The 14,059-nt window shown below is 42.7% G+C and overlaps 2 protein-coding genes across 6 annotated transcripts in view; one reads left to right on the top strand and one right to left on the bottom strand.

Moving 5' to 3' along the window:
- The window catches only part of DNAI7 (dynein axonemal intermediate chain 7), a 32,479-nt gene extending 23,806 nt beyond the window's left edge, over positions 1-8,673 (bottom strand). For 2 of the 4 annotated variants that reach the window (XM_060687726.2, XM_060687741.2), the window contains exons 1-5: positions 8,513-8,673; positions 6,536-6,553; positions 2,760-2,841; positions 1,561-1,652; positions 511-612 (exon numbers count right to left, since the gene is read on the bottom strand). In XM_060687726.2, coding sequence (XP_060543709.2) covers positions 511-612; positions 1,561-1,652; positions 2,760-2,841; positions 6,536-6,553; positions 8,513-8,515 — 297 coding nt within the window. In that variant the 5' untranslated portion in view covers positions 8,516-8,673. The remainder of the gene's footprint in view (positions 1-510; positions 613-1,560; positions 1,653-2,759; positions 2,842-6,535; positions 6,554-8,512) is intronic. The other 2 variants (XM_060687765.2, XM_087873659.1) reach the window with 2 other exon arrangements.
- A 335-nt stretch (positions 8,674-9,008) lies between these two features.
- ETFRF1 (electron transfer flavoprotein regulatory factor 1) lies at positions 9,009-13,931 on the top strand. 2 transcript variants are annotated; one of them, XM_034442130.3, is made up of 4 exons: positions 9,009-9,104; positions 10,260-10,395; positions 13,325-13,421; positions 13,623-13,931. In XM_034442130.3, exons 3-4 carry the CDS (start codon positions 13,356-13,358, stop codon positions 13,830-13,832), a joined length of 276 nt encoding a protein of 91 aa, XP_034298021.1. In that variant the 5' UTR covers positions 9,009-9,104; positions 10,260-10,395; positions 13,325-13,355; the 3' UTR covers positions 13,833-13,931. The 2 variants fall into 2 exon arrangements, with proteins under 2 accessions (XP_034298021.1, XP_087729784.1); XM_087873658.1 differs by lacking the exons at positions 9,009-9,104; positions 10,260-10,395 and adding an exon at positions 11,793-11,877.
- Positions 13,932-14,059: the final 128 nt, after the last annotated feature.

Genomic DNA, 14,059 nt, shown 5'->3' with positions numbered 1-14,059 from the left:
ATATAACCATTTTCCACACCTATAACCCGTTGCAAGCATCCCCTTGGTCACGTGATTAAAATTCAGACACTGGTTCATACTTATGACCACTGTATTGTTCTGGTGTTGTGTAATCATCTTTTGGACACTTTTGGACAAGCAAAGTCTGGAGCCTGGGGAGGGCGAAAACAGGCCTACCGGGCCCACCGGGCCATCGCGTACCAAAAGCGGGTGAGAGCAGGGGGGTTGCACGTGCCTGCATGGGGGCGGGGCACATTGAATTATGGGTGTGGGCAAGTGCATGCTCAACCCCCCCGCACTCCCCCCCCACTTCTGGCACACGATGGCAAGAAGCTTAGCCATCACTATTCTAGGCTAATTGAGATCGCAAGCCACAGACTACTTGTACACTGAAAATCTTACAGCAATGTGGATTTCTTCGCAAAAGATTTGCATCATTTAAAAATTACATCGTAAATTTCATTTTTCCCTCGTAGGAAGCAGGGCCCAAATATTCAGGGGCCCGCATACCTTAGCAAGGGCTCTACTTTTCAACTTCCATTGGCTCGCAAGGATAAAGCTCTCTTCTAACTCAGAAAGTTCAGTTAACTCCTCACCCCGGCGTTCTTGATCCTGTATGGGACACACGAAAGAAATCTCTTAATTTATTTTAAACCCACGTAGTCCTTTGCAACTCAACTCCTTTGGCCTTGAAGATCACTCAGAAGCTGCCACTGATCAAAAATGCAGCCTGGTGAGTATTTTTGAAACCGTCTTGCTTTATCCAAGATAAATACACAGGTATGGCATTGGCGGTACCTGGCTCAATAGTAGTAACTGCGAGAGAGATTTTTTATTTATTTATTTATTTATTTATTGTTCAAATTTATATACCGCCCTTCTCCCGAAGGACTCAGGGTGGTGAACAGCCGAGGTTTTTGGGAATCCTAGTGGACAACCATTAAAATATGAGCTAGCAGTGTGCTGCGGCAGCCAAAAAAGCTAATACAATCAGGGGTGGGATTCAGCCGGTTCGTATCAGTCCGGACGAACGGTAGTTGTGACCTGCGAGTGGACCCGCTCGCTTGCCCTGGTGCTATGCCGTCCTATTTAACTGCGTTTTGTAAGCCGCGCGCATGCATGCAAGTGTGCGCGCGAGCAAAGCGCATATGCCGAAGGCGGTGTGCATGCGCGGAAGGTGCACACACGCTCACATTTTCGGTGCTGGGGCGAACCGGTTGTTAAATTATGTGAAGCCTACCTCTGAATACAATCCTTGGTTGTATAAACAGAGGCATAGGATTAAAATCACATGAAGTATTAGCACCGCTTTATAAGGGCTCCCGAGCTCCATTTTCGCTGGCAGAGGGTTGTAGAAGGCCGTCCCAGTAGAAAACGGACATTGGGAGTCCGTTTTCGCTGGCAGAGGTACTGTAAGCTGGTCCTTCGCTGTTTCCCAGCGGCCTCGTGGGCCATAACTAAGCACCCCATAGGCTGCATCCGGGCCACGGGCCTTGAGTTTGACACCCCAGCCCTGAGGTGTCTGAGGGAACTGAGGGAACTGAGTCTGAGGGAACTCACTTTGGCTTCGAGGCGTTCTGTCTTCTCTCTTTCAATACGTTCCTTTTCGGCCTTCACAGCTTGTTCCTGCTCAGCACGTAAGCGGGCTTGCTCTGGGAACAAAGAAAAAACACAATGAATGAGGTTTTATTTATTTTATTACTTTACTTTACTTTACTTCTATTATTTTATTTTATTTTATTTTATTTTATTTTATTATTATTTATTTTATTTTATTTTACTTTATTTATTTTATTTATTTTATTTTACTTTATTTATTTTATTTATTTTATTTTACTTTATTTTATTTTACTTTATTTTATTTTACTTTATTTTATTATTTTATTTATTTTATTTCATTTTGTTTCATTGTATTTATTTTATTATTTTATTATTTTATTATTTTTTTAATTTTTATTATTTTATTTACTGATTTGATCATCCTGATTCCTTGAACGCAAATCCAGGTAGTCTTTGACTGACGACTCTAGTCGGAGTTAGTAACGCAGTTGTTAAATGAATCTGGCTCCCTCATCGACTTTGCTCATCAGAAGGTCACACAAGGGGAACACGTGACCCCAGGATACTGCAATCGTCGTAAGTATGAACCAGGGGTGAAATGCTCCTGGTTCAGACCGGATCGCCCAATCTGGTAGCGATGGCGGCGGGTGGTTCAGAGAACCGGTAGCAAAAATCCCTGCGCCCCCCCACCATGCCCAGCTGAGCCATGCAAAAAAGCCAGGCTTTTTTTTTTTTTTTTTTTTTTTACTTTTAAAAGCATTTTTTCTACAACCTCTTCGGCCGAAAAAATGCTTTTAAAAGTAAAAAAAAAAGCCTCTGATGATTGTGCGACTCAGCTGGGATCGTCAGAGGCTTTTAAAAGCATTTTTTACAACCTCTTCAGCTGAAGAGGTTGTAGAAAAAATGCTTTTAAAAGTAAAAAAAAAAAAAAAAGTTGGCCATGCCCACCCAGTCACATTATCCCCCCCCACCAAGCCACGCCCACAGAACTGGTAGTAACAAATTTTACATTTCACTCCTGGTATGAACCATTTACCAAGCATCTGGATTTTGATCAGGTGGCCGTGGAGATGTTGCAATGGTCATGAGTGTGAAAAAAGTCACTTTTTTTCCAGTGCCACTTTAACTTCGAATGGTCACTATACAAACAGTTTTAAGTCGAGGACCATCTGTAACACAAGGGGTCAAAATCCACCTACCTTCCTCCAGCAGTCGCCGTTCTTCCTCTTCTCTTAGCATCTTCATCCGTTCAGCTTTACTAATCTTCTTATTACCAGCAGACTGAGCCCAAACAAAATAACGGAAAGGAAATTAAATGTTAAGACACTTTTAAAAAGGACAGAGCAGAAGGGAGACTCCATATATTTCTTACTCCGAAAAATATATTGGTAAAAATATATCCATTTTCTTTTTCTTTTTTTATATATAGTTTTTTTTTTTTTTTTAAATTTTTGTACAAACATATCAATGCGTGAAGAGGGTGTCATACATTCTAATACAAATAAAACTAATAGCATTAGTCATAGTTTCAATCCAATTTATATATTTCTAATAGTAATACATATTTATATAACGTTGCAATCTATCCTTATTCAGTTCTTCCATGTCTTCTCTCATTATTACTCTTATTTTATTTTATTCTAATATAAATAACACTAATAGCCTCAGTCATAATTATTACTTTCAATCCAACTTATATATTTCTAATAGTGATACATATTTATATAAAGTTGCAATTTTTCATTATCCAATTATTCCGTGTTTTCTTTTATTAGTACTCTAATTTTATTATATAAAAGTGTATATACTAATATTCCCCTTTTCTCTTATTTCTATAGAAATATATATAATAGAAATATAATAGAAATATATCCACTTTTCAAATCGGGGGCCTTGAGGAGACATAGTTCATTCTGAAACTGTGGAATGGAGGATGGAACTGATCTTTTATTTCCCTATTGGAAAGCTGTTGACATTGAAATGGGCAACTGAGAGATTACAGGGGGAATAAATCTACTCCCATCACATGGACACATCAGAGCTGCCGTTTTAATGCCCCACAATGCCCCACCATGTGGCAATGCCATGGAGCAGCTGGGGAACTAAAATGGTAGTGCTGGATGCTAAGACTTTCTGAATCTCTTGACGCAGAAGATCCTCCAAAGAGATCCATCAAGTTCAAATCCAGTATGGGGACCTCCCCTTCTGTCCTAGGCGATCTAGATCTCCAACCTTGGCCACTCAGCTTTGCTGGCTGAGGAACTCTGGGAGTTGAAGTCCACAAGTCTTAAAGTAACCAAGGTTGGAGATCCCTGATCTAGAACAGCAGTAGGCAACCCCATCTTCTCCAGATGTTCTGGAATTCAGCTCAAGCAACCTCAGCCAGATTGGTCAACCGCAAGAAATTGCAAGAGTTATTGTCCAGCTTTAAGAAGAAACAGGAAACTCTTAGATTTTGCAAACCAATGTTGGCGTGGAGAGGGTTAAAGCCAAAAGGACCTGAAATTTATATAACGCACATCATATTTATGTACCTCTGCACAATGTATATTAAATGTACGCAGTAGTGTACATCACATTTGCACAAATTAAATGAAATGTTTAATTAAGCAATTTATGAAAATGCTATCAATTTATACTAACTAAACAAACATTATCTGGACTGATTAAACAGTCAGAATTAAGATGTTGTCCACTACATTGAAGTCTGTTAAATGAGGTCCATGAGATCTACATTTTATTGTCTTACTTATGAAGACTGCTGCCTCACCAAAGAATGGTGAATGGTGAGTAGCTCCATGTAGTTATCTATGTCTTGGGCATCATGTCAAGGTAGGTCACAAATGCACTTTTGTCCAAGCTTCCACTTCCTAACTGGAGGAGGCCACTGGGTGGTAACCAAAGCTAAGCAAGAGAACATCTCCAGATGTTCCCCAACCCCATGTGTGATCCTGCAACTCCCCAGATCTTGAAGGACACCATGACAATGCTTTCTTGGGTCTATTGAGAGGACAGCAAAACATTGCCCTAAGTATTCCCACCAGTATAATTATAGTGTGGGCACCCAATGATCTTCTAGATGATGTTGGGCGTAGGCCAGTGGCTTGGGGGTAGGGGTAATATGACTGAATGGGCGTGGCCAACTTTTTAAAAAAAAACTTTTAAAACCATTTTTTCTACAAACTCTTTTGCTGAAGAGGTTGTAAAAAAAATGCTTTTAAAAGCCTCTGACGATCCCAGCTGACTTGCCTGATTGGCAGAAGCTTTTATTTTTTTTAAAGTCTCTGACGATCCCAGCTGAGCCACGCAATCATCAGAGGCTTTTTTTTTTACTTTTAAAAGCATTTTTTCGGCCAAACATGTTGTAGAAAAAATGCTTTTAAAAGATTGCAAAATTTAAAAGATTGCAAAATTTGGGTGAGGAGAAGATATATCAACCCTCAAAGTGACCACATGGGGATGAGGACAGTGGTGGAATTCAAATTTTTTTATTACCGGTTCTGTGGGTGTGGCTTGGTGGGCGTGGCAGGGGAAGGATACTGCAAAATCTCCATTCCCACCCCACTCCAGGGGAAGGACATTGCAAAATCTCCATTCCCATCCCACTCTGGGGCCAGCCAGAGGTGGTATTTGCCGGTTCTCCGAACTGCTCAAAATTTCCGCTACCGGTTCTCCAGAACCTGTCAGAACCTGCTGAATAGCATCCCTGGATGAGGAAATACTGGTGGGAAGGAGAAAGGCAGGAGGCAGGATGAGGTGGATTTTCCTCAACTGTGCCAGAGAAAACCTTAGTTTGTCTGTCGGAACATCAAACGGTCACTAAGTGACCGGTCATAAGTCAAAGGCTACCTAGATATGCTTCCTCTGAAGTAAAAAAAATCAAATCAATAGCATTTCAAGCACCTCAGAAATCACACGTGACCAAGGAGGTGTGTCAATTCCACAACCCTTGTGGGTACAGAAGGTAGAAAGTCTAACCATAGAGGTATATAAGGTGCTCCAGGTGTTGACGCACTATAATTTCCAATGTTGCACCATTGGCTATGCTGGCTAGGGCGATTGAGAACTGTAGTTTAGCAGTATCTGGTGCTGGCAAGGGATGTCAACAATTTAGGTCTGTTTGAGGAGGCTGTCAACTTGTTAATCATTCCTGCACTTAAGTCCAGGGGTGAAAATGTAAAATTTGTTACTACCGGTTCTGTGGGCGTGGCTTGGCGGGGGGGGGTGTTAATGTGACTGGGTGGGGGTGGCCAACTTTTTTTTTTTAAACTTTTCAAAGCATTTTTTTCCAATGCTTTGAAAAGCCTCTGCCCATCAGGCAACTCAGCTGGGATCATCAGAGAGGCTTTTAAAAAAATGCCTCTCTGACGATCAGGCAGGTCAGCTGGGATCGTCAGAGACTTTTCAAAGCATTTTTTTAACCACCTCTTCGGCCAAGAGGTTGCAGAAAAAAATGCTTTGAAAAGCCTCTGACGATCCCAGCTGAGCCACGAGATCATCAGAGGCTTTTTTTAAATTTTATTTTTAAAAGCATTTTTTCGTCGGAAGAGGTTGTAGAAAAAATGCTTTTAAAAGTAAAAAAAAAAAAAGCCTCTGATGATCGTGCGGCTCAGCTGGGCATGGGGGGGGGGCAGGGATTTTTGCTACCAGTTCTCCGAACCACCCGCCGCCATCGCTACCAGATCGGGCGATCCGGTCCAAACCGGGAGCATTTCACCCCTGTTTAAATCCCATGTATATTAAAAAAATAACTATAATGCTGGCTGGGGAATTCTGGGAGTTAAATTCACACATCTTAAATTTGCTAAGGTTGGGAAACACTGCCCAGCGGATTGAAACGGACTGTGTGAACTAACCTGCTTTTAAACCAAAGTGGACCATCATTTGAAGTTATAAATCTATATCAAGGTTAAATACACGAGCTATTGATAAGTATGAATGCCTCTAAGACTAATTTAGCTGTCTACCTACATACCTTTTTCTTTTTGGGACCCTAAATGCAGAGAGGAGAGAAAAGAAAGAACAGAGAAAATCAGAAAAACACAATATAATTGTCAAGGCGGAGGGGGGGGGATGTAGCCTGAATTCTATCTTACTGTCAGCCAAAATATCTGTGTTCACACAAACACTAGTTGGTCTCCCATGTTAGCAACAAATTGAACCCACAAAATGGAGCACTGAAATTCTCAAACTTCTTCTGATGCTTCACAAAATGGCCTGTCTTGGATTGCAGCTAGTCCTCACTTAACAACCAGCAATTGTTTGAAATTACAACAGAGCTATCTATGACTCGGTTCTGGAGATCCAACAGTCATACCCTCGCACAGTCATGTGACTGTGATTTTCAGTGTTTTTTTGCCTGATTCTGGCATCTACTTCTAGTTTTTGGCAAAAAAATCCAACGACCCACTGATTGAATAAAATGGGTTCATTTTATGACTGCCACAAAAAAAGGATTGTAAAATCAGGCGCCGTCCTGTGGTGACTCTTAATAACCATGTAATGTATGATGAGCCGTGGTGGCGCAGTGGTTAGAGTGCAGTACTGCAGGCTACTTCTGCTGACTGCCGGCTGCCTGCAATTTGGCAGTTCAAATCTCACTAGGCTCAAGGTTGACTCAGCCTTCCAGCCTTCCGAGGTGGGTAAAATGAGGACTCAGATTGTTGGGGGCAAGAGGCTGACTCTGTAAACCGCTTAGAGAGAGCTGTAAAGCAGAATATAAGTCTAAGTGCTATTGCTATTATAATCCCAAGCAAAAAGATTGTAAAATGGGGTGTGACTCACTTAACAACCGCCTTGCCTAACAACAGAAATTCAGGTCCCAATTATGGTTATAAATCGAGGACCCTTTGTATTATGAAGGCAGAACTCACTTGCGGGGAAGGAGAAAGGAGAAAGAGCCCAGGTGGATATTCCACAGGTGAAAGAAACGTTTTTAAATTATTGGGTATTTTAAATTTGTCTCAGCCAAATTATTTAATTCATTTTTATTCTATTTTAAATTTTTGTATTTATGTGTTTTATTCTGTGGCTGTTCACTGCCCTGAGTCCTTCGGGAGTAGGGCGGTATATAAATCCAATAAATAAATAAATAAATAAAGAGAGGTAAAGCCACCACAGTAAAGTATGAAGAGCCTTGGTGGTGCAGCAGACTAAAGTGCTGTTAAGTAGCACCAGCTGCCTGCAATTACTGCAAGTTCGAATCTCCCCAGGCTCAAGGTTGACTCAGCCTTCCATCCTTCCGAGGTAGGTAAAATGAGGACCCGGATTGTGGGGGCAATAAGCTGACTTTGTATAAAGTCAAAAGCCCTACTAAGCAGGTATATACAAAAGTATGACGCATTGTAAGCCGCTTAACGCATTGTAAGCTGCTCTGAGTCTCCAGAGAAGGGCGGCATATAAATCGAACCAATAAATAAATAAATAAATAAATAAATAAAGCCACCACAGGTTTAACAGGATATGAAACTTTATATTGGGGTTTGACCCAAAGGCGTCATTCTCACCTCCATTTTAACATCTCCAAGTAGAAATATAATATTTTTTTAGGAAAAGAGGCAGATGGAAAAAAGAAATCTCAATTATTATTATTTTTTTTAAAATCCCTGACTAGGTGGCTCAGTGGCTAAGACACTGAGTTTGTTGCTCAGAAACGTCAGCAGTTCAAATCTCTAGTACAGCTCTCATGCTGCGAACAGTGGGTTGGCCTAGATGACCTCTAAGGTCCCTTCCAACTCTGTTACTGTTACTATTATGCAGCTTATAGCCTCAATGGGTGCCAGATCCACCAACCGCAGTGAGTGGCTGCGTTCACACAACACATTGACCCACTTGCGTGTTTCATTCCCTTTGCAAAGCGTTAGCAAGCGAGATGCAGGAGGGTGATTTGCATATGCATATAGACATGCAAATAAGCCCCCCCCCTCAGGTTTGGGGAAAGGGCGTCACTCACCATTTTTCAGCTGCACCCCCAACAACCAGGCTGAAAAGTTGTTGACGACCCCGCCCCCTCCGTTTCTGCGGCAACCAGTCCCGCCCCTCCACGCCGCGCTCCGAGAGTCCCCGCCCCTTGACGCTCCCGGCAAAAGGGGAATGAATTCATCCAAGAGGTATAGAAAAGCTAGTGTGGGACAACACTTCCGGCTCCCAAGTGAACTTTGCGGAGTCTATATTAGACTTACGCGTCTAATATACAGAAAGAGGACAATCGGGATGCGTGGCACTTCGGAAGGAAAAGGAGTAAGGATCGGTTTGGGTTTTTTTTTTTTGAGGGAGGGGTCACTCCATGCCAATGATGGAAGTTTTGCCAATACGTACGTTGAATCGAATTCGGAAGTGATAACAGGGTGGCAGCTTTCATTTTGTTCTTCCTCTATGATTTCCCACCCATGAATTAATAAATTAAGTCCCATCGTTGGTATTAGAAGGTACGTCTGCGCAGGCGCATTAGGATTTTACTTGCAGAAAATCTGTTATTTTTCCCCGCAAAGATTTCGGTGATTTGGCAATTGCTATTTCGTCCGAGGTTCGCAGAGACTCTCTGGGTATTTGCAATGTGCTTATTGCATTTGTGTTTATTGCAATGTGTTTATTGCATTCATTAGATCCTAATTTGATTAAGGCCAACCAACCGTGACTGGGATTAAAGAAAATTCTGCAGAACTTTTTTACGCCGGAGTGGTACAAACGTAGAAGAGGAGGGAAAAACAGGAAAATTAATGTGAAAAGACCAGGAAAAAAAATTGTTGCATTTTGTGTGTGTGTGTGTGCAGAAGAGATGTGGAAAGTGTGATTTTCCTAGAAAAATTGGCTTTCACACCAAGAAATGGGGAAAGTGTGATTTTCCTGTTGGGATCCGAGAGAAAAATACAATGATATGAAACATTCATATATTGCAGAGGGATTTTTTGCGATTGTCATTTGAAGAAAGGAGAACCACAACCTTGCAAAGTAGGCCAAGTGGTCCTTTTCCTAGGACAGGCTCGAGAGGAAGGGATTTAAACCCAAATGCAGACATGCAATAAAATTAACCCATATTCTCAATCTATAGCAGGGGTCTCCAACCTTGGCCGCTTTAAGACTTGTGGACTTCAACTCCCAGAATTCCTCAGCCAGTTTTGCTGGCTGAGGAATTCTGGGAGTTGAAGTCCACAAGTCTTAAAGTGGCCAAGGTTGGAGACCCCTGATCTCTAGCAGAGTCTCTCAACCTCAACAACGTTAAGGGGTGTTGGACATGGGCTGGCTGGGGAATTCTGGGAGTTGAAGTCCACAAGTCTTAAAGCGGCCAAGGTTGGAGACCCCTGATCTCTAGCAGAGTCTCTCAACCTCAACAACGTTAAGAGGTGTTGGACATGGGCTGGCTGGGGAATTCTGGGAGTTGAAGTCCAAACATCTGAAAAGCTGCTGAGATTGAGAATCATTGATCTAGAAACTTTGCAAATAAGATGGGTGGTATACGATATATGATATATTTCATATATTTTTACATGCGACATGCTAACTTGGAATCGTAGAGGGTGGGTGGAAAAAAACGAGCACCCTTTAAAAGTAACCAAGTTTTTGCCTATTGTGTGAATGGAGCCGCCAATTCTCGCTGATCGCGAAGCGATTTAAACATTCCATCTGGCTAAACGGGACTCTCTCTCTGAGAGCAGAGGCACTCCTCTTCAACTTTCGTATCTCTATCTATCCCTGCTTAGGCAATGCCACTCAGGTCGTTTGGAAGAGTCGCCTGGCTCCGCCCCTCGAGCTCGTGCGCAGGCGCAGTAGCCGCCGGACGCCCTGCCTTAGAATCTGCAAATCAGCTGTTGGGAAGAAGTTTATGGACTGCAGCAGGTAGTGAATTTTAGCGTAAAATTAGTGCAAATTGTGAATGGCATTCTCAACGGGTTGGGAGCCTCCCAGACTCCGGGGACTCGGTTTATTGGTTGGGCAGCTTGCAGCTGTAGCCTTCGACCCACTTGATATGTTGGGAGTACTACAACTCCCATCATCCACAAGCCAGACCCAGGCTGACTGCTGAATAGGACATCTCTGATTAAAACCCTAGAAATGAGCTGGAGTCGGTGGTGTATGTATGCAGGAGCTCGACAGGAAGCGGGGCACTCCTTTTTCCCTACAACAACCCTGTGAGGTTGGTTAGGGAATCTTAGGAATGGGTCAAAGTCCTCCCTGGGGAGCTTCTGTGATTGTGGTGGGACTTGAACCTGGGTTTGACTGCTCTCAGTCCAGCCTCTTCTGGACTGAGTTAGGGTGTATAACTTTTTCCTGTAACTTTTTATGACTTTTCGGACAATTATTTTTTCCTTCCTCCTTGGTTGCTTTTCTTTGCAGAGTCCTGCATTCTTGACTAAGAGGATCCTTTTAATATGTGGATCTTGACTCCTTTCTTTTATTTCCATCACTGGAGCTTTTCAAGAAGAGACTGGGCAACCATGTCTCCTGAAATAGCATAAGGCTGTGATGGTGAACCTATGGCACGTGTGGCAGAGGTGGCATGCAGAGCCCTCTCCGTGGGCATGCGTGCCATCGCCAGCTGCACTTCTGGTTTCCGGCGTGCACATACACATCAGCCAGCTGGTCGTCACGGGCACTGGAGTGCTGGTAAATGGCCTGAAAACAGCCCAAAAAATGGCCCAAAAATGACCAAAAATCAGGCATGCTGCACCGGCCAGTTGGTCTACGGGTGCTCCAGTGTTCCGGTGCATGTGTGTACATCCACGCGCCTTCTGGTTTGGGCACTCGATGCCGAAAAGGTTTACCATTCCTGATATTAGGTCTCATGCTTGATCAGGGAGTCGGACTAGAAGTCCCTTCCAACCAGTGGTAAAATCCAATTTTTTTTTACTAATGGTGCTGTGGGCGTGGCTTGGTGGGCATGGTATGGCTTGGTGGGTGAAGAAGGGGAACGATACTGCAAAATCCCCATTCCCACCCCATTCCTGGGGAGAGGATACTGCAAAATCTCCACTCCCTCCCCACTCTGGGACCAGCCAGAGGTGGTATTTGCCGGTTCTCCGAACTGCTCAAAATTTCCGCTACCGGTTGTCCAGGACCTGTCAGAACCTGCTGGATTTCACCCCTGCTTCCTATTATTCTATATTCTATGTATTGGAAACTATTTGGAAATTCCCAGTTGGAGTCACGTCTCAAGCCTTAAAGTATTATCATCATTGGTCTGTAAATATATGTTTCATGAGGCTGGAATATCGGTTCTTTTCTTCCCATATCAGCTAATCCAGTTTTCAAATCCATCCGTTCAATCAATTTAATTTATGATAGTCATAGACCAGAGACCAGAAGAAATAAAAACACTCAGTAAGTATACAATTAAAAATTCTATTACCGGTATAAAATAATAAATACCTAAATACTAAAATCTATGATAAAATCCAGTCTGTTAATTATACATTATACAACTATACTAAAATTACAATCCATAAGCTGTGTGGCCCATTGTCAGTTTAATTTTTTTTTTAATTTTTTTTTTATTTATATGCCGCCCTTCTCCGGAGACTCTGGGCGGCTTACAATGCGCTAAGCAATAGCCTTCATCCTTTTGTATATTTATACAAAGTCAGCTTATTGCCCCCACAAACTGGGTCCTCATTTTACCTACCTTAGAAAGGATGGAAGGCTGAGTCAAACTTGAGCCTTGGTGAGATTCGAACTTGCAGTAATTGCAGGCAGCTGAATGTTAATAACAGGCTATTAGCCAGCTGCGCCACCAGGCCCCCCTATTAAATTAATATTAAAAGGTAAAGGAAAAAGCAGTGCAAAGGGTTTGCCACATTTGTTATATAACATAACTATGGTGGATTAGGAGGATGGTAGAGGACAGGAAGGCCTGGAGGAAGGTTGTCCATGGGGTCGCAATGGGCCGGACACAACTTCACAACTAGCAACAATATATGGTGGATTAGACATGTGTTTGCCACGAATCCCCAGTGCTGCTGTGCAGAATCTAGCTATCTGCACTGCAGTTATGGACTGTTCTTCCTTAAGCAGCCACTGGAGATAAGCAGTGTCGGAATGGCCAGGATACCTAGCAATTGTTAGCAGAATATGTTTTTTCTGAATCTATGTAAAAGGAACATCAAAGGAGTATGTGGAAATCCACCTGTTGAGAGATTGTGTTCAGGAGGAATTGGAGAGAGTCCTTGATTTACAACCATTCATTTAGTGATCCAAGTTACAACGGCACTGAAAAAAGTGATTTATGATAGGTTTTCACATGACATCCCTATGGTCGTGTGATCAAAATTCAGATACGTGGCAACTGATTCATATTCATGACGGTTGCAGTGTCCCAGGCAGTGGCGGGTTGCCACCGGTTCAGACCGGTTCGCAAGAACCGGTAGTAAAACCGGCGGGAGGCTCCACCCACTGACCCAGACATCATCAGAGGTGATCTGCGCATGCTCAGAAGATCGCGTGCACAATGCGAACCGGTAGTAAAGGTAAGTAGAAGTCACCCCTGGTCCCAGGTTCTTGTGATCACCTTTTGCGACCTTGACAAGCGAAGTCAATGTGGGGAGACTGATTCACTTAACAACCGTATTGCTGACTTAATAACTGCCGTAGGTCACTTAACAACTGAGGCAAGAAAGGTCGTAAAAAGGACCAAATTTACTTAACAACTATTCCTGCTTAGTGATGGAAATTTTGGGCCTCAGTGGCTGGTCATAAGTCGAGGACTATCTGTAATAAAATGAGCTGTTCGGATTTCATCATGCACCTCATTTTTAAACTGATTTTTCTTCAGGTAAATATGCCAATCCTCATGAATAAAACGGATGTCTGTCTCAACTGACAACATGGCCAACCCTCTCAGATACGAAGTACTGAATCTGTACAAAAACGTAAGTTCTGAGGAGTAACTCCGCCTTCTCCCAGTGGGTGAACCTCCGAAAATGGTGGACCTGTAATCCCCAGCCAGATGGGAGTTTATGTCCAGCCATTTGAAGGACAGCTGGTTAGGACAGGCAGAGGAACTGGACCTAAATAAGAATTTCTATGAATTGTTGAATGTGTAAAGCAAAACCTTTTCTTGTGTTTTGAAGCTTCTGTATCTGGGAAAGGAGTACCCCAAAGGGGCCGACTATTTTCGAACCCGACTCAAGGCAGCCTTCCTGAAAAATAAGGAAGTGAAGGATCCAGAAGAAATCAAAAAACTGATTGCCAGAGGCAAATTTGTCATCAAAGAACTGGAAGCCTTGTACTTCCTCCGAAAATACCGAGCTCTGAAACAACGATACTACGAGGACAGTTGAGCACCAACCAGTTGTAAAGTCTGCCAAGGCGTGTGTAGCCCAGGGGCTAAATGGTGGGTGATCGGCCTGTGATGGTAATAATAAAATCTGTTTGAATGATGTATTCGTTCGTTCGTTCTGCAGAAATCAGGGTTTGAAAGCAAAGCCAGAGAGGCATCTGCTATCATCAGGGTGGGTGATGGCTAGTAATTGAGATAAGATTTAAAATTGTTAAAAGTATAGATTTA

This window comes from Pantherophis guttatus, chromosome 7 (assembly GCF_059756535.1).
Source record: "Pantherophis guttatus breed Tessera chromosome 7, ASM5975653v1, whole genome shotgun sequence".
Taxonomy (NCBI): Eukaryota; Metazoa; Chordata; class Lepidosauria; order Squamata; family Colubridae; genus Pantherophis; species Pantherophis guttatus.
The sequence above is the reverse complement of the archived record's forward strand: the minus strand, read 5'-3'. Positions and strand labels throughout refer to the sequence as shown.

Excerpts from the sequence above, each read along its gene's own strand:
- ETFRF1 (XM_034442130.3), top strand. The coding sequence starts at position 13,356 with ATGTCTGTCTCAACTGACAACATGGCCAACCCTCTCAGATACGAAGTA. Across the intron at positions 13,422-13,622 it reads TACTGAATCTGTACAAAAAC|CTTCTGTATCTGGGAAAGGA; the intron begins GTAAGTTCTGAG and ends TGTGTTTTGAAG.